The sequence below is a fragment of the Ammospiza caudacuta genome, chromosome 5, assembly GCF_027887145.1.
Source record: "Ammospiza caudacuta isolate bAmmCau1 chromosome 5, bAmmCau1.pri, whole genome shotgun sequence".
In the NCBI taxonomy this organism is placed as follows: Eukaryota; Metazoa; Chordata; class Aves; order Passeriformes; family Passerellidae; genus Ammospiza; species Ammospiza caudacuta.
The window spans coordinates 29,368,017-29,388,457 of record NC_080597.1 but is presented as its reverse complement, the minus strand read 5'-3'; the positions used below and the strand labels follow the sequence as shown (position 1 = coordinate 29,388,457).

Sequence of the window (20,441 nt, the reverse complement as noted above, 5' to 3'; positions counted from 1 at the left end):
GTGTAAAGGTCAGGGTAATGATCACAACCTGTGGCATCCCTCACCAGGGCTTTTCCAACATGAAAGTCATTATACTGCCTCCAGATCCAAGGTGAGTCACATAAGCAACACTGGCAACTAAAATCCAACATAAGTATGAATACAGATTGTTTATGCAGCTCACAGACCTGTTCAATGAGCTTAGGCTGAGTGCAACCAGCACAAAATACAAGGAGATTAGAGTATGCCCACTGTATAAAATACATCCATCATTCCTGCTTCACCATACTCCTTTTACTACTCTCAGACTTCCTCCAACTTCACAGACATGAGAGACCAGGTGGAAGATGTCAGGGAAGGGCTACCTTGGGTATATTTTGAGAGGCAGCTCCCTGAAGCTGCACACAGCAAAGCATGCTTGGAGGAGGACTCTACATACTCACAGCAGCAGAAATAAAGGAAAGAATGAATGAGTTTTTCCAGAGGAACAGATAGGAGAAAAGAATTACAGAAAGAGAATGAGAGGCAGCATGCACATCTCATGCTCCAAGGACTTCCAAGAAACAAAGAAGCAGCAGACCCATGCAGCACCCGCTGTTACCAGAGGATATGGTGTCCCTTCAGCAAGTGAATCCAGGAGGGAGTCTAGTTCTTCCCCAATGATGTCCCCATCTGTGAAGTCCTCTGTGTTCTCAGGCACTGGCAAGGGTACACAGTCTGAAGATGGAAGCAAGCTGGCAGCAGGAAGCGAGGTGGGCAAGCCCTTTGCATCTGAGTCAGGAGGCAAAGGGGCCTGCCCCTCATTCACAGGGATGGAGGTGGCCACAGGAGCTGGGGGGCACTGCAGGTCCATAGAGCAGTCTGTGATGAGAGAGAAACAGAGCCAGTCACCAGGAGAGCCTCTTGCAGGAGACAAATAGAGCACAACATGGCAAAAACAATATTGTACAACTCCATCAAATCACAAAAACCAAATATGCCAATTTTCTGAGAGGAGAGGCTCTACTCTGAAGAGTACTTGCCCTTTCATTTTTGTTCCCACTCTCCAATGGCTCACCAAGAGCTGAAATACATTCTAAGGGCCAGTGCCCAGTCTGACTGTCAAGATTTGGCAGGCACCTACAGCAACCAAGAACAACACCAAACCTGTGGCTGAGCAGTTACCAAATTCATTATGGCCAGGACTAAAGGCCAGGGACACATAATGCAATTTCTCTATAACCTTCCACCTGGTGTTTTTCTTTAATGTTCCTCACTAATGCATTTGGCAGAGATCACTGCCTTCTCTACTCCCTGGAGCTTTGATATCCCAGCTGAAAGCTTGCTTACTTGCACACCCCCTCTAAAAACCCAGGCATCCTAAATGGAAGAAGACAAAAAACACAAGGCCCTGTTGAGAGGAGAGTCAGAGATTGAGTGGTGAGAACAGGTTGTGCTAACAATGTGTCCCAAAAATCCCCATCAGACTCACTCAGCTGTCTTTGCCCAAGTAAATTCCCTGCTCTTCAGTCCTTCCTGATGTCCAAAAGTGGGAGGTTGCTACTCATTTTCCCCCTAAATATCTGATCAGCAAACATGCCCTTGGGAACTCATGTGAGGCAGGGCTGAGACAGGAAAGAGGTAGTGGTTTTCCCTAATGTTTCTTCCCCTCTCCAGTACACTACTGAAGTAGTAAGATGTTCCCATCATGCAATATAAACCTCTGTTAAGTGAAGTTAAGGTTGCAAGCACATGTTCTTCACAGAAGAGCTTTTATTCTCAAAAAAATTAAAGGTTAAAAAAAAGTTCAAATGTTAGAAATTTGGAAAATGCAGCGTTACATTTGCAGTTCTCAAACCAAGCACCCAAACTACCTTAATTCTGCCCCTGTGCAGATGTCCTGGAATAAAAGAAAAGAAGTAAGACAAAGGTGCTACTTTCTTCATCAGTATTCCATTGGCTGCACTGTAACTGCAACAGAGTAAGGCTATAAAAGCAAGTCAAAGTTTGGAAGGAGAGACAATAGCTTTTATTAGAAAGACTGATAAAATTGGGAAAGAAACTAGACAAGCTTCAGACACAAAACTTGATCCAGCAAGAAATGCTGCATCCTGTCTGTAGCAGGTCTGTTCACTCAGCCTCCATAAGAACTTGGCCATCCCTCTGCATCAGGCACCAGGCGAGTGAGCCCTGTTACTGGCTGCAAACTGAGAGCTTCTTCTCAGAGAGCTCAGCAAATTAGCAATTCCAGCAAACCCCCAAGTCCTGAACAAAACAACAGCAGAGATGACAAACACAGGCATGCCCCCTTATCTCTAACCTCACCTGGAGCACAGCACCAACCTCTGCAACCTTTCCTCCAGTATTTGTTGTGAATGGTCCACATGGATGGACTTCAGCAAAGGTCACTGTGCAAGGCACTGGAGGCTGAGCCATGACAAAGACAGGGAAGCAGGGGAAGTGGCAAGGAACAGACACAGGTCCCTCTCCACATCCTCAGGCATGCCATTGAAGGCAAACACATGCTGTACCTTATGGGATCCAACACAGGATTTCAGTGTGCAGCTGAATGCATTTCCCACAGGCTGTGCATGTCCTTAGTTTTGAAGCTGCCCCACCAATCAGGCTCAGCTCCAACCCCATGCCCCCTTTGCAATGACTTTCTCATCTCATCTCATCTCATCTCATCTCATCTCATCTCATCTCATCTCATCTCATCCTTTGGTGCAGAACCCCCAGCCACCAGGGAGCCAGCTATCCAGCTTTTCTCATGGCTGGAAGCTTGGCCAGATTCCCTGCAGTACAAAGGGATGGCTTGTGCGTTCCCATTTTTCAGATGTTTAAATCTGGAGTACTGTCAAGAACCCTACAGAGGCCAACAAGAAGTTCAGAACATGCCGGAAGGGATGGGGACACGTGCAGCGGGGAGCAAAAGGATGCACAATGACAGGGCCCCAAAGGATCCAGCAGTTCAGACCTTCTCTGAGGAATGAATGAGGCCCTGCATTTTCCACTCAGACTAGGAAGCAAAGAAAAGAGGCCCTCACACACCCTAAGAGGCCCCAAACCCAGAAATGCTGAATGCATGACCAAAAGGCAGACAATAACATGAGACCCCCACAGCTCAATGCATGTGAAGGGCAAGGAAAAGAGCAGGGACCAACAGGTTCCACTACTTGCAAGTGGAAGAGGGAAGATGTCCACTCCCCTCTCCCTGACCACCCAAACACTGTTATTCCTTCAGCCACTTCCTCCCACTCTACTTTGTCCAATTTTTTTCCCTGTCTCTCCTTTCCCATTCCTGCTTTCCTCAGGACACCAGATCTGCTGACCTCACTCACCAGCTGTGATACCCACATCTCACATACTCTCCTTACAGAATGCTCAGGCACCCTCTGCATTCCCCTAACTTTTACTCCATCTTAAAAGAATAAAACAGCTTTCTCTGATGAGTAGCTCATAGGCACACCCACACCTGCTGATTTCTGCCCCTGCCATCACAGTCAGCCCCGCTATTGTCATAAGGCCAACATGGGGCTTGTCCATACACACCCATGAACCAAGTCTGTCATACCAAGCCCCCCCCCAGCTGGTAGCTTCTCTGGCCATACACCTGCCTGTCCCCGAGGGGCAAGCACAGAGCTTTTAAAAGCACTGTTTCTAGCTCTGCTCTCCAAAACAGCAGTGGTTCCCTGGTGCATTAGTTGGCCAATGGCCATACTGAGCCAGAACTGAGCCATGATCTCTCTGCAGGACTGGGCTGAGTTAATCAGATAACTTCAAGCAAAACATGGAGGAAAAGGCTTCAAGAGTCTGCACTTTAAAACAAAACAAAACACAACCACAGAAATCCTTGCTAAAAAAACTCTTCTAATCTGAAACTCTCAGGGTACCAGCAGCCACAGTCGTCCTGGTACCACACCATGCTCAAGGCAATTGGATAACATAATTCCAGTGCTTTTACAAAGATTTCCTAGCAGTAAAGGTTCTGTCTGCCTGATCTGCAGTAAAGGTGGCATGCTGTTCTTACACCAAATCCAGATTAGATAAAGAGCTTACTGGATGTGGTCATTCGTTAGTCTGTAGGAGGAGTCCAGTTAATTTTAGTACAGCAAGATAATGTGAAAAACTCTCATTAATTCACAGAACTGGGTCTCATGATCTCATATAGCAAGCAGATACTAAACTGGCATTCAACAGAGAACTAACATGCTTTCCAAAGTATCCTAATAATTAAATTAGTTGTTTTCTATAAAAAGAGCAATTGCTATTTGTGGTATTAAGTCCTCACACTTACCTTTATGCACACAGAGCTACTTCACAAAGGAACAAAGACTGATGTGCTCAGAGGCAGAAGTTCAGTGCTCCAGCACACAAGGTAGCAAGCCTTTCTACAGGGGCAGAGTTAAGGTCACTTGTTTCCCAGCATGAGAAAAGCAACCCTGTTAATCTTCCTTCTCCTCCTGGGTGCCTAACCCTGAACTCGGCTCTCCCTGGGTTCCTCCCAACTCCTTTGTTTTCAATTCTTCCACCTCAATGTCTTGGAGGACCACATGCACTCAGAGCAAAACAACCTTAACTTCACTTTATCTGGACTGTTTTGTCTTGGAGCAGAATTTCAGAAGCTTTGCCAAGAGCAGCTTCAAGAAAGCACAACTGGAGAGAGCTGTGCACCTCAGCAGACCCTTTTAACTCCCACACACGTCTCTCACAGGGCCTGGACAAAAAGCTGGTTTTGCAAGAAAAACACTCTTGCTTTGCACCACTTTTTCCTTCTCCCAGTTACCAAAGTTAGGAGTGTGCAGAAGAGACACAAATGCAGGTGATGAACCTCTCAAGCCTGCCAGCCTGATCACATACTATACTGAAGCCACAAGATATCTGAGGAGGTATCTTTACCTGTTTCAATGTCATCTATTGAGCCCAATCCATTGGAAGTAGCCTGCAAAGAGGATGTAGGAAAAGGGAGACAAAAAATATTGTGAGAAGGTAATCTTTAAATAGACATCCGTACTTTACATATGGGACTCTTCACTACTCCTTCTTTTCCTTTATGGCCTCTTTCTGTGCTGGAACAGTAAAACCAATAAACTTTAGGAGGCCATTGATCCAAGGAATCTATTCATGTTTGCCTTCAGCAGACGACAAATCCTTTTGCTACAAGAAAACCATGTCTGCACAATACCAACCATGTGAGCAACTCCATACATAGAACAGGGTATTTCATGTGTGGATGAGAACACTGTGTCCCAAGTCCCAGGACACATCAATTGGTCAGCCCACTGCATGGGAGATCTGATTAGCCCAATATTACACAACGTTCCTCTTCTTAGTTCACATATTTTGCAATCTAACAACCACAAACTTCTACAGCAAATTCAAAACAGGAAAATGTTTCTGCCAAGACAACTGCTGACTTGGAGCTCAAGGCAAGGAATAAATTGAGTCCATATTTTACAGAAACATAAATAGAGGTAAGTACATGTGCCTTCAGATTAAGCTTAAAAAGGCACAAGTAAAGCATTTGTCTTGTAATATTGCATCTATTACAGTGGGGTTTGCACTATTTTCAATTCTTATAAAAGGAAAGTATTTTGAATTTAAAAACTCGGTGCAACTAATAAAGAAAGTTGACTGGCCTTCCTAGAAAGATGTGAAGCCAAATCACTGAACAGTGAGAGGTAGAGTAGTTCTTTAGTAGTTTGCTGTACAAAATTACGATGTTTATAGTTTTATTGTTTAATTGCCTTAAGGAGCATTGTGGAATACCAAACAGACTGTAAAAACAGCAAGTGCTTGTTGTGACTTTTTCTTGCCCAGTGGTAGACCAAGGAAACCAGAAATTTCTTATATTTTACCTTACTGCCCTGCCCAGCTGGGTCTCCCAGGACAAAACAAACAATACATAAACTATGTATGTACCTTACTCAGTACATCACAGGATTTAATTCTGTATGTTTCTTCAGCAGTTGCACTTTCTGACTTTTACTTAGCATTGTTGTTAGATATTCGAAACTTGAAAACAAAAAATTATTTAAAATGCAAGAGATAGCAAACATCCACAATAACTAAGAAAAATAACCATCATTGGTGATCTAATTACCAACACAAAAATTATGTCCGCTGAAACGTTTTCAAAGAAATTAATTTCTGGGAAATATCCCTTAAGAGCAGAAAACACTAATTGAAACAGTGAAAACTTAAAAGACAGTTATAAATTTGCATGTAAATAAAACTTTAAAGCATTCTAGTGGCACAATCCATAAACAGTAACAACCACAGGATGCAAACTCTACCTGGTTTGATGAATTGATTGAAGTGCCATTACTGAGTAGTGAGAATGTTTCCAACTCCTGCTGCAAGGAAGAGAGAGGTCTTAGAGCAGAATTCAGCCTGTGAATGCTCATGAACTAGGTAAAGCTGGGTTACACTATGGTTTCCTTCCAAGCACTGCCCAAAAATAAAAGTCACCCCGAAAGGTTACTCCACTGTGACACAAGAGTGCACGTTTGTCAACACTGAAAAAGGACATTTAATTGTTCTGTACACCTCAGAACATCCAACCCACAACCAGGAGGCAAAAAACTTCCTTGAGAAACAGATGGGTTTGCTTTTCGTTAAGAAATTATTACTTTGGGAAGCCATTACCACACTGGAGTGAAAGCTGGAACTCAACACAAAAGATCAAAAGTGTTAACAAAATACCAATCACAGAATTTCAAATAATAAAAAGCATTCTAGAGTGTTTAATTTTTAAATTTCTAACATACAGGTGGTTTAAACCCATCTCAGCTGAGTAACATGACAGTGGCAAAAAAGGTGGCAAGGCCAATACAGTGAAGAGCTACAAAAAGTATTTCCACATAAACTTCCCTTTTTTTGAGACAGAAACATTTTGGAGTGTGGAAAGCTGCTATGAGATCAAGGAGTTTTCTTAGCGTAGGCAAATCACACGTGAGGTTTGTTGGGGAGAGGATTAACATGTTACAGCCAGATTTACCCTAAAAGCTCTCTGCAAACCAGATTCCCACCAATCATTCCACCTCATGCTACAGAGGTGCCCCTCTGCAGATGGAACACGCTGTTTGTTTAACACTGCCGTGCTTGGGGCTGAGGATGCAAACACAAACATCAGCCTCCACTACTAGCTCATGTTCTCTGCTCCTGAGAGCAAAAGCTGTGACCAAGGCAGCTTATGGGAGAGCAGCTTTATCCCTGGCAGTGGCCTAACGCCCTCTAGCTCCATCCCAGGGTACACATTTGAACACCTACAGCACCTCCTTGTAAAGTAACAGATCCAGTCACTGGGGTCAATTAGCTTCTGACCAGGTGTGTACCCATTGCTCTCCCAAAGCCAAGCCTTTCCCCCACCACAAAGAAGTGTACATCTAGAAAAGGGGCAGGAACCCAATGCACTACAAAACCAGCCATGCCTCCAAAGCAGAGGATCCCATCCTTCTCATCTCATAACAGGGAGAGGATTGTGATGCAAAACCTGCTTTGGGATCAGGTCACACGTTCCTCTCCTGCAAAAACACAGCAGGCATCTGCTGTGTTGGAAGTTTCTCCTGCAGCACCAACTGGGGACTCAGAAAACATCCTGGCAGTAGACACAGAGCAGCACTGGGGTTAGAAATGGATCAAGGCAAAGTGAGTCAGAGGGTCAGGACAAGGAGGGTTGCCAGCAGCCTGCTAGAGCTTGCAGGGTTGTGTACACATGTCTGTAACTGCAGAGCAGCACCTACCACTTCTGCAAAAGTAAAATTTGTACAAGCAAAGGATAGCTTTTAAGACAAAAGAAGTCATACCTGAGGTCTTTTGTATGCTTTTCGAACCCTCAGTCCCAGCTTCTGAGCAAGCTCCTGCCCCAGTTGTGTGACACTTTCATCCTGGGGGCAAAACAATTGATGGGACACTTTCAGTTTTGCCTTTTTGTCACACAGAACAAAAAATAAAGAGGAATGCAGTTATGCACATTGGGCTGCACCAAGCCTCAACTTCAGACAGCAGCAGATAGATAATTTCCAGAACAGCCTCAGAGAGCCAAACAGACTTCAGCATTCTTGTCATTTAGTCCTGCCAAGATGCTGCAGTTGCACCAGGAGTTTTGCCCTACACTCATTCAATGCTGCAGAAAATCAGAATCAAGTACCTGCTTCCAACAAAGCACCCACTCTGTGAAAAGAGGGTTCAGGAGTCCTGCGGGCAAGTTGGCGGAAGGAGCTGCAAAGGCTGGCAGCTGATACAGCTTCCACAAGGTCTCCATGCCTGGGAAGGAACCTGCATGTCTTCCCTCTCTGCTAGCTGCAGAGTTAATCATCAGTTTTGATATGCAGACAGTACCCACTAGCCTGTTTTGCTTGTTTGTTTTTAAAGCTGAAACCGTCTCAGTTTTCAACCTACTAGCTAGAAGGCATTTTGACTGTCTCCAGCTCCAGCTAAACTGCCTCAGCTTAGTCAAGCAGATCTTGAGCTTTCTCTGTTGTGTAGCATTTTACCATCCTCCCTGCCCAGTGTCCATGCCCACTCACACACCACCATGGGCTTCCTGCCCAGCCTAACAACCTGCCACAGTCTTCTACACTTATATATCACCAGCAACTGTTTCCTTCTGTTTTCCTCTCTCTCCCTGTTTGCAAAAACATCAGAGTACTTCAACAGTTTTTTCAAAGAAGAAAAAAGGTATCCATCTGGCCAACCTGTTGTGATAGCTCACCTTAACCTCCCAGAATTTCCCCCCTCATGTCCAACCTTGAAGCTTGCCCTCTTCTCTCTACTTGCCATGCTGGTCTTTCCTGTCTCCTTCTCCTTGCAGGTTGAGTCCTTTCACTTTCAAGGGCTGAGAAGCCTCTGGTTCTTCCAGCCCACCATATCAGTAACTTTTCCCTTCAATCTGGAGTGCCACTTTTTGATTGTGTTCCCCCACACCTTCAACATTAGACTTGGCACTATCTTCACTGAACTTGGTGAAAACAAAATCTAGCTTGTCTATTTCTTCTTCTAAAACACCTCATGCCATACCAAACACAAGTGTACCACAGAGAAGTATTAACTTCACCAAACTGAGAACTTCTGCAAACTAGCAGCATTGAGTGTCTGCACCCAGAAATAAGTTTACTCTGACAGACAGCCAAATGAGTGGCACATCCTTTATCATCAGAAGTTTTAAGACGGCTCTGTTCTGAACACAACAGAGTTGTCAGCAATTACACCAATGCGAAGATGGAAGTACCCATGTGCTCCAGAGGGTAATGGAAACAGGAGTGAAATGATGCATAGCATGAATTGCCTTTGATGCAGAGAAGGCTTATGATTTCTGTTAAGCAGGTAACAAGACAATGTTAATTTATGTTTGTTAATTTACAAGGCTGAATTGTTTACAATAGGAAACACAGATCACTCAATATGGAAATTTTTAGGCTGAACTTTCCTGGCACAGAGAAGTTTGATAAAGTAATGATAATAATGGCAGCTATGTAAACATAACTATATAGTTAAAATATAAATTAAGTGGCTCAACTGCAATGTAAAATATAGCTTTACAAGAACACCTACACTAGATGCTTTTGTTAATCAAAGGTTTGTTTATAAAACAGTTCCTTGGGACTCCCCAAAAATGATATCTTTAACATGGTTTGGTCACCCTGTTCTGCCCAAGTAAAGAAGCTAGAATTTACAAGCACAAAAGGAATAACTAACTGCTAACAAGGCTTTCAAAGATTGCTTCTATACCACTAATAATAAAGGAAAGTTAACTTCTCCTGCTAAGGTGGAAGCATTTTTCTTCTAACAACATTACTGTGATGGATCAGAACCAACATCAGCAAAGTGCTCACTTGAATCCATGTAATCACAGTTTGCTTTCCAGATCAATATCTGGCCTAAGAGGATGCTCAAAAACACTATCAGGAAAATATTTAGCTCCTAGTATATGCAGACAGTCCTCTCCGCATGCAAAAATTTGCACACCCCTGAACACAAAAATAACTGTGCCATGTGATGTCAACAACACCTTTGCATGTTCCTCAAGAAATAAAAAGCTTGATCACTTTGCCTTAGCAATCAGTAAGTGAAATGTGAGACATTTATATCCAACACAGGAAAACCATACAAGTTTTCCTTTCAGAGCTTCAGTTCCCATTTATCCTTGTCACTTTTATTAGAGATAAAAAACCAGCCAATTAAAACATTCTCATGGCTTTAGTTCACCTTTTGTTAGAGTAGGGGTTTGTTCTTCACAAACAGACCATGAACCTGCTATCACTAGCTGGTGTCCTTGGCTGGCACTATCTGTAAGAGGTAATTAGGCCTGAAGAAACATGTGAGGACAAACAACTTTGAGTCAGAGAGACAGAATTTCTGGGCACAAGCATGTTCTTGGGAACAGACAAAATTTCTCTTCCACTATCCTCTTGCCTCACACTAAGCATGTTGAGGAGACAAAGACTGTGAGCCACAAAACCCAAGATGGGTTGTATGTCAAAAACTTACATGTGGGAGGGACAGCAAGCATCGGCTGTTGCACTCATACGCTTCTTTGTGTCTTCCAAGTTCATTTAAGGAACGGGCCTTCCGGAACAGCGCTCGGATGTTCTCCTTGTCGAGACTCAAAGCCTTCTCGCTGTCTTCCAGCGCCTTCTCATACAACCCCTGCATGGAACAGACCACCTGCAGTCAGCTAAGGCACAGCAGGCTAACTTGTCCTTCTCTGTGAATGCAAATGTTCTATCTCTCAGCAAAAAGCAGGAATACAAGCAGCAGGTGGAAGTACATATGTTACCTCATGCACAGACCAGCGTGCAAACACACCTACATTAACAGAACATTTTGTTAAATCTTGCAAAACTCAAAACACTTCAAAGTCAAGGAATGACAGAACTAAGGTTGCTTGAGCAACCTTATCTTGTCTCCCCCTCTATCCTGAGCATGTTACACTTGAAAGTCTTTAATTATGTGACTGCTTGCTAATTTTCAAGGGACTCAGTGTCCTTACAAACAGGACAGGCTGGCTCTGGGGTTGTGCCATGAGGAAAAGCTGTTACATCCCTGAGTAAAATGGAAACATGCAACCTTTCAAAGCCTGGTATTTCAGAATCCCTTTCCATGTGTATGCTGCATAAGTTCCTTCAAGACCCAAAGCCTTCTTACTGTCTTCCAGTGTCTCAATGGAGGAGGCAAGAGCCTCCAGAACAATACACAGTATTCCAGAAAAATGCTTGTTCAACACTGGAAGACACTGGACAGTTCTAACTCCTCACCACTGAAGAGCAGAACTGCATTGTTCTTAGAACCTTAGGCCTGGCCCCCTCTCCTCACATCCTTCCTCTGGTCTTGCAAGACATAGTGCAATTGTGAGGAGAATGCAGACTTTTCAGTGTGTTGTTGGCTCCTCCAGTGTTTGAACAGGGAGTGGACAAAACCAGCTGAAATATCTCATGACATCTTTTCCAACTGCACAGCACTGTAACCCTGGCTCCTGGGCATGACTTGGGAAAGCACTCACCATGGCAAAGTAGCAGGCAGCTCGGTTGACATGGAGCTTGCAGAGGAGTTCCTTTGGGATGGTCACCTCATCAGAGGCTGCATAATCTGCCACATTCAGCCCTTCTACGTACTGGACCAGGGAAAGCTTGAAATCCTTCTCTCGGAACAAATCATTGCCCTCTGCAAACAAGTTTCTCACCAGCTTCTGCAAAAAGGCCTGGGCAGCAGGGAGAGAACAAATAAGACTCAAATGGATATTCAGAGACAGGACAGGCTTCCCAATTTCCCATTCCTTTCTGTATCTTTTAGCAAACTGCTTGCCCGCTAAGATACTCCTTCATCCCTACCCTACTGTAAAACATCAGGTTTTTTGGTAGAGGAGAATAATCCAGTCAAATTCCCATTCTTCTTGAGTACTTCAGTGTCTTCTCCTTTCCCTGAAAGTTGTCATCATCAGAACCTTAAAACTTTAAGTCACAGGTAAATTGTGACAGAGCATCCCACATTCTTCACTTTTGGCATGTAAACTAATGGCTGTTCAACAGAACAAATCTTGCTAACCAGAGGGCTCCCAGCTTCAACAAACAAAATCTCCATTACCTCATAATCTTCTTGGCTTAGGGGTAATGTGGACCTGAAGAAAAAGAAGAGAAAATACTCATGAAACAGGCATCTATGCAAACAAGGGCTTTTGTCTGATGAAGAGATCCTTTTTCTAGTCCTGTGCTGGTGACCTCAGTAAGTTACTGAACGTTTTATCACTGCAAAGGCAGCTGAGGCAAAGAGAGCACAACTAGGGAGCATTATGCTCAGTGACACTCATAGTGGTGTCAAGCAATGGTCACATCTAAGAGGGACTTGAGACTAGAGGAGTCTTATTTTCATTTATTTTCTGTGCATACATGATCCTTTGTAATGTGCCTTCTGACAGTCACCTAAAAAACCCATCTTTATTAAAGTCCCATGAGAGACTGCCATGAAGAATACAAGTGTATTTTATGTGCATCTGGCTCTAATGAGAGGCACCAGAGTGGCACTCCAAGACCTCTTCAAATTCTTTGTGAGACCAGAGACACACACACAGAGATAAATGCAATCACTTTTCTCTGCCTTAACTTAGCCACATGCCTTTAGGCCTACCCCACAAAAGGAAGGGAGAAAACAGTGCAGGTTCAGGAGTCCAGTTCTGAACCTCCACACTTTCTTGGCCAAGGCTGAACCACAAATGCTGGCAGAGCTTGTGAGGATAACACCTACCCTACAATAGCACTGAGACTTAAGAGAAATGTTCTGTTCTTCAAATTGGACTACCCAATTCATCCAGGCTTGGTCCACATATATTCATTGTTTCTCTTCAAGAACAAATCAATAGGCCCTAGAGGAATCCTCAGCACCTTTCATAGCTTTTCTCACCCACAGTGCATACATGATCTTACTGGTAACAGAATAAACATGTTTTAGATTTCACCTAATCACTCCTTAAAATTAACAACAGGAAATGTCATGGCTTTGTAAGAAATATTCATGCTGCTTACATATTTGGACTCCCTCTTTCACATCAAAACAAACCAACATATGGCACTGCTCCTGGTTCAGAGTGCAAGATATGCCCCAGATGCATGAACTACATCTCATATTTCTAAATTATTTTCTTCTCCAGAATCTCATGCATTTTTATAAGTGCTACCAATATAAATCTCAATGTTACCTCTCCAAAACCGGGCTATGAGCCCTATTTAGTCTCAGACTGGGATGAAAATATCATGGTCCTATTACAGGATACAAATATGTAACATGGAAGATCTAGGGGCTTTCCTATTGTAGTGGCACAGATTTCAGGCATAATAATTGCAGGACACAAAGCAGACCTTAAAAAAACCTGAAACCTATCTGATTACAATCTTACTACTTCCTTACTCACCATGGAACCTGGACCTGAGTTTGAGGCCTCTGCTAAGTCAAATATGGGAGGGAGAAATACTACTGTATCTGATAAGGAAGTACTAGGATTTGTAACTACTACATGAGCAACTTCAAGCTCTAGAAGGCCACATGACATTCATAGAGGAGTGATCCGAAACTCTACAGTTGCAGGTTGGCAACTGTAAAAGAACCCAGGTTATCTATTTTTCCTATAGGCACCATATGGGGGGGCCTAACAAGTTATGTACCTTGTGTCCCCACCTGTAGAGCTGAAACACTATCTCCCTTCCTAACAAAGGTGGGACAGCCTTATTAAGAGAGCACTTTGAGATCTTCATACTGAAGATGATGTAGAAGATCCAAGTACTATTAGCATTATGCTGACTGTAAAGATAATCCTGGAACTGCAGTGGAGGGCAAAACCAAAGGAAATTAAAATTACAGAATTTTAAGTTAACAGGACAAGAAACACCCTGAAAAAAATCACAGTCAAAATCCTCAGGACAGTATTTCTTTCCCATGCAGCAAACCCAAAGCAGTGAATAGGAAAAACTCAGTTCCTGCAATCCTCAACAGAAAGATGACCACCTCCAAATCCATGGGGAACCCTGAGGTTGTCCACTTACTGAATGAACTGTAGTCCTTTCTCTATTTCTTGTTTTCTCTTCTGCCTCTCCATTATGGTTGCTGTGGAGGAAGAAGAAAAAGAAACAACACAAAGTGAGTCATTTTAGGTCTTGCTGGCAATTAAACAGCAAAGTATTTTGTTTGTGCCTGAATTTACTACTAACAAAATGTTCCAGACCTGATGCCCTGAACAGCAAAGCCCATGATTTATCCACACTGCAGATACAGCACGGCAAGCAGCTCGCTACCAAGTATCTGCTTTTTCTCACATGCCACTGACAGGATGCAGGGGCAAAGAGGAATTACTTCAATTTGAGCTCTCTGCTTAGGCTGCCAGTAAATAAAGCAATGGGAACCAACTGTTATCATGACTGCCTTCTAGGAAAGGGAAGAAACCAAATACCATCTTTGCCTGTACTGGCAGTCATTTCAGGAATTTGTGCTTAGACCCTCCCATGATACACAATTCTGACCACTATTTATCTGGGACAGCTTTAAACTAGTTTACTGCACAGCATATGAAATATACCTTATCTACATAAGGTTTATGGAGATACAGCACAAAGGGAGATGAAATTGCTTGCTGTGGTCCACATAAAAGCACAGCACTGAATGCATGCAATGAGGATTTCATGCTGAAAATCAGCAGGCAAGAGCAGCACAGACTGGGGAACACTTTGGAGAGGGAACAGAGCCCTATCCTGCAGTGCTTTAAACTGGGGTGGGCATCACCCTTATGAAGGCTCAAGAGTTATCTGCACTTCATCCTCTGCAGTTTGGAAGTAAATTTTGGAATGGTTCCCCAGTGACCTTTCTCCAAGGTACACAGGCCTGTAGCACAAGAAAAGAATAATGAAGGCAAGAAAGGATGGCACTTTGTGGTAAAACTGAGCTGCTGATGACAGCAAATTTCTCATCAACCAGCTGTGACCACAAATAATGCTCAGCATTTGAGGAACAGGAACTTGGGGACAAAGGCAGCAAGTACAGAAACACTGAAATGAGATGGAGATGAAGACCTTATACCTTCCCAACCCAGGACCGCCTCTAAGAAGATACTAAAGTAATTTCTCCACCTCTACACTACAACAGCTTGGAGAGGATTATCATCCAGCTCCTACATTAAGACCATCTCTATCATTCTAAGATATCTTGCAGTATCAATGACACAGGTTGAAGGGGCCTTTAAGGTACAAGAATCTTAAGGTATAAGAATCAATTCTGACAACCCAGCACGCCCTTAACTGATTGTGCTCTGTGCCATGCAAAATGTAGAACTGAACTGCCCTTTACCAACAAGAAGAGTGGGGGGAAGCAGGAAAGACTGGAGTGAGAGAAAGTGGCAGCAGAAGGAAGCAAGAACTTGAAAGTGATACTTTGCAGTTTCTAAGTCATCAGACAGTAAATTTGGGAGCAACCTGGTTCAAGCAGCAGGTAGGAGACTTTAAGCAGCTGAACTTGGAACAGGATGGGTAGTGCAGCAAGAAAGGGAAAGCCAATAGCCAAGGTGAGGGATGATCAGCATCTCTACAAAGGCTTTTAAACAGAAGTGATGGAGAAGAGCTGATACACTTCAGTACAACATCAACAGAATGCCTGCATTGATTCATAAATAGCCTGGATAATGAGCAATCAGGAAGAAAGAAGGAAATTTAACAAGGAGATTGTGAGGTTAATATGATCACTAACGATACAGGCAGACAGGCTTGAGAGGTAGACAAAGAGAGAGATAATTAATTTATTTTTTTCTCCCTGTGTGAAATTCTGCAAAGACAGAGGAAGAAAGAGAGAACAGAGAAGCGGAAGAGGAGCAGAAGGAACCATTTCCACAAAGGCAGCAGTGAAAGACATGAAAGGACAGAGCCACCCCAGATCACTGTAGGGCCATCTGAGACAAGAGTGAGGAAAGGGCCTCCATAAGAAATGACAAGAGAGAAACTCTGGGGGAGAAGAGAAGGCAAAAGAGTCAAATGGACCCTCCCAAAGGCTCATGGGGAAAGCACAGGGAGGAAGATTTTCTAGCTAAATACACTAAAAGTCTTGAAGCATTCCAAACAGCCTCACCTTGGACCCCCACCTATGGCCCTCTGTCCATAGTCTAGAAGCTCCATTTCAGTCCAGGTCGAGGTCCTGCCTTGTCTGAGCCATGCTGTAGGTGAACTAGTCCTCAGGTCTACCTCTGGGACAAATCTCAGATCTTCATTGCAGGCAGCTTGTCTCCAGTCCTGTCTCTGGCACCATCTCCTACCACTGGACTCACTGAGTGGACCTGGACTAGATTCACCACCTCATCTTCTTTGGGACTGTTGATGCACCACTCCTATTGGCATCTAGTTCTGCCTACACTGTTCACGTGTGGTGGGACTGTAGCCTGTGAGTGAGGGCATTGCTGGTGACTGCCATCACCTTCTGCTGCTACTCATTTGTCCTGCCTGGAGGTGCAGCCCTGTTCTTGCTGCTCCCTGAGTCATGCTGGAGGGAACCTAAGTCAGGGAAGTGAAGCAGAAGCCCACAGATCTGATTAAAAGGGAGATTATTGGCGACCCTGAGGAGGGCAGCTGAACACTGGCTGGTCACCACCAAGGCAATGGCTGCATTCCAAAGATGCCAGGCACACCTTTACAACTGTGTATATCCACAAAACACATCACCACCTTAAAAAACTTTCAATACACATGGTCTACTTCTGTTTCTGAGCTCAGCCTTTAAAACACTCTGCAAGGAGAGGAGATCCATACCTGTTCTCACAGTTACCCTGACCCCACTGCTAAAACATCCTACACAGCACAATGTGAGTCTGTGTTACAGTGAGAACTGATTACTGTTGCTTGCCCAGAGAGAAGGGCATTCAAAAGTTACTGACCCAAACCTGGAGTGCAGCCAAAGGACTACTGGGAATGGCTACAGAATGTCTCCTTTCTAGAGTTACCTAACTCTTCTTGCATCCTGAAGCTCCCTTTCTGGTTTTTTCTCTCCTCATCACTACTGCCACTGCATCTAGCATGAATATCCCCATCCTTGTTTCACCTGGATGGCTGACCAGCCTACTGCATCTCTGTAAGTTCCACAATACACAGCTACAATTTGCTCCTTGTTATAAAACCGTGGTAAAAGACAACCTTCTGTGCCCTGCATGCTGTTGGTGCTCTGCAGTTTGACGCTTATCTTCAGAGTGAATGTTCTTCAACCCAAAACCCTCCATTGCCTTCTTTAAACATAAACCACAGTCCTGATCTCCACTCTAGACTGTTGTTCCCTGGTACTGCCCCACATTCCTCCCTCCCTGCAAGTGGGTGACCAGCTTTCTCTGCTACAGGTCTGTCACACCTCCAGGCTTAAGTCATGACTTTGCACATAAGACTCATCCCCTCATGGCAGCACCTTCAAAGCACTCACCATGTGCTGCTACCCAACAACTTCTTGCACATCTCTCAGGAACAACTACCTTTCTTTCCCCTTCAATGTGACTCCATACCAACAATCTCCTTCACGTGTGGCAGATCCTTCATCTGTCCTACCTGCCCCAACCACTGCAGGAGGCTGCCAGTCAGACTCCTCCTTTTGCTCCTCACACCTCCTCCTCCACTACCTCACCAGCAAACCCAGTCACTTCTGTCTCTCCCATCATTCCAGCCTCTTCACTGTGTTGCATTTAACACTCAGACCAAGCCATGCACTTCTTACACCAGCAAACCCAACACACAGTGAGCCACCCACATGAGCAACACTTCAGTTCTGCTGCACACTATACCACAGCTACCGCATAATTAATTTTAAGTGCAAAGCTTGTTTAGCTTTTGTTTTCTTGAGCTTTTAAATAATTTTAGAAACACAATAGAAAACATTTGATGAAGCACTGTATATAAGGATCCCTTTTCTCTCCCCCACCAAATCTCTCTGTCCAGACTTGTCCACTCAAATCACCAGCAAAATTCAAATACCGAGTATTTATATCTCCATTACAAAACTCTCATCCTTTCAGTCCAGAGACATTTATCCTCCCTGGATAGAGGTCCAGCATCGAGAGAAAACTTTATTCAGTTTGTCAATAAATTACAAACCATTTGCCAGAGAGGAATATAATGCTACAGACAGGCAAAACCGTTTTCTTGCCTTAAGAAGGAAGCATGAGGCAGTAAACTGGGTGACTGAATCACAAATTGGGTGGATATCTAGATGGGTAGATGGTAGAAACATGAGATGAACGGAAAGACTTGAATTCGTCTTATCAAGGACAGCTCTTATTCATAACCCTGTCAGAACTGAATTTGGGCAAAGTTTTTCACACTGTATTATAAGATGGCAATGAGCTGACACTTGATTGACTTCCAGGCATTGACTGTAACATTTCAGCTAGAAATAAGCACACTCAGATGCAAGTTGCAGGTTGCAGAGCTGACACTGGAGCTGCCCAGGAAAAAGGCTCCAGGATACACTGGTCTGAAACATGGGAGTCTTTCACTGCCTGAAGTTTGGCCACCTTAGTGGTACGGCACAATAGCTAACACACATCAAGTAAAGGACAAACTGCAGAACCCACTACAAACTTGGGCTCTTGCTCACTCCTGCAGCTGCCTTCTGCCATGTCCCACTCCCTGGGTTTCACTACTTCTCTCAGCCAATCGCTCTTGGATTCCCCACCACTGTGCGGTGCCCACCAGGGCAGACTCCTGTGTCCCTCCCCACACCCGCCGCCCCAAGGAACTTCCATGGCCACCATCTCACATCCCAGCACCCCACTAGTGCCACACCTGCTTTGCACCATCACTGGGGTCGCTGGGGTGTCACCAGCTGCACCCAGCAATATTCACTGCACCCAGTGAATGCAAAGCAAGGTAGCAACAACCAGCTCACCCCCCAGTGAAAATAAAAGCTGTGACTCTTAAGTTTCCCTGAGAGGGGGATGGTAGTGGGGGCTAAAGCCTCAACTGACCACATCAACCCCCATTACTTCATTTTCCAGCCCCTTCAGCCTTGTGTTCCACACATAGCCCTTCCATAGTAGCTCCACACATAACCACTCCATACGTAACACCTTCATGTACCACAGACCACCCTTCCTCCTGTCCCCACCGCAGCGCAGCCAAGGAGCAAGGAGAGAGCTGTGGGCTAATGCTGCCTATCCCTAAGCCACTTGCTCTTGGGTTTCTGCCCACCCAGCTCGCATTCCTGTGCCTCATTTGAAAAACTAAATCCGGGGGCTCGTTCCCACACGGATGGCGCGGGAGCCCTGGCTCGCTCCCTCCCCCCGCTGCCCGCACTAGGCCGCGGGTCCCCGGCCTTGCGTAGAGGCCGCAGCCGGGAGAGGCGCCACCTCGGCCGCTGGAGCGGAGAGGGGCCGGCGGCGCCTCCCGCACCCCCGCGACTCTGCCGAACGCCGGCACCCCGGCACTCCAACACTGCAGCCCTGCTGGGAGGGGTCTCCCAGGGCAGAAGACATCCATGTTTCCCCGGGAAAAGGAAAACAAACCAAAACATACTCTTCCTCCTTCCCCACCCCCATCCACTTAGATAAAAATCACGCGTCTCCAAGAGTCTGGGAGACAGCTTTAAGAGGAAAAAAACCCACCAAAATCCAACACATAACGTCCCCTGCCACCCGGAAACTGTCTAAAACATTAAAGAATTAAAACCAAAACAAACAAAACAAAACCCAAAAAAGCACAGTCTTCTTATTTGATAAACTTTAGGAGACCCCACGGAAAGTCCATCTAAAAAGCAATTCCAAATGGGCTTCTCTGCCGTTTCATGGGGTTTGGACTAAACAAGAGGGGGAAACTGCAGCCTAAATACAGACCAGAATACACATCCCGAACGAACAAAACACAAACAGGCACAAACGCGATTAATACTAAGTTTTCCACGTAAACCCAGGGTCTTTCCCCCTAGCTATGCAATTTTAGACTACCACATTTTTTTCCAGGGGGTGGGATTAGGATCTTTGACAAAATTTTTTTTTGCAAACCCCACATTTTTGGCGGAAGAGGGTTTAGCTTCAAAATCTCACCCGTATTATTTTTCACCACATTTTCTTTACATTTCCAATTACACAACCTTTCATCTATGCAGCTACTATCTGAAACCTTTACTTTCTAATGAAGCAACATCCAGAATTTCTTGTTACTCAAGTCCACCCCTTTCTACATACACAAACACACAGAGAATTGATTTAAGACAAAAATAATCCCCCCAAAATAATAATAAATAACTCACCTCTCCTCGGGTTTTCCCTCCCACACTAGGCATAAACTTTCCTTGATAAATGGTATTGTATTACTAGAGATATTATTAATGTATTATTACTAGAAGTAATAATAATAGTAAGTGCTATTTAATTATAGAAGGCAGCATTCTGCTTCTGGATCGGCTGCCCCTGCAGCTCCCTCCATGTGCCTCCTGATCTCTTTACTTTCATTTCCAGGTCTCGCTCTCTCTCGCTGGCTCTCAGC

General features: G+C 44.4%; 1 protein-coding gene across 4 annotated transcripts in view; it reads right to left on the bottom strand.

Moving 5' to 3' along the window:
- Positions 1–20,441, bottom strand: part of ZC3H7B (zinc finger CCCH-type containing 7B) — a 47,181-nt gene extending 26,740 nt beyond the window's left edge. For 2 of the 4 annotated variants that reach the window (XM_058804439.1, XM_058804440.1), the window contains exons 1-9: positions 20,206–20,441; positions 13,992–14,052; positions 12,043–12,076; positions 11,462–11,659; positions 10,450–10,608; positions 7,767–7,847; positions 6,255–6,314; positions 4,858–4,900; positions 581–840 (exon numbers count right to left, since the gene is read on the bottom strand). In XM_058804439.1, the coding sequence (XP_058660422.1) occupies positions 581–840; positions 4,858–4,900; positions 6,255–6,314; positions 7,767–7,847; positions 10,450–10,608; positions 11,462–11,659; positions 12,043–12,076; positions 13,992–14,044 (888 nt within the window). In that variant the 5' untranslated portion in view covers positions 14,045–14,052; positions 20,206–20,441. The remainder of the gene's footprint in view (positions 1–580; positions 841–4,857; positions 4,901–6,254; positions 6,315–7,766; positions 7,848–10,449; positions 10,609–11,461; positions 11,660–12,042; positions 12,077–13,991; positions 14,053–20,205) is intronic. The other 2 variants (XM_058804441.1, XM_058804442.1) reach the window with 1 other exon arrangement.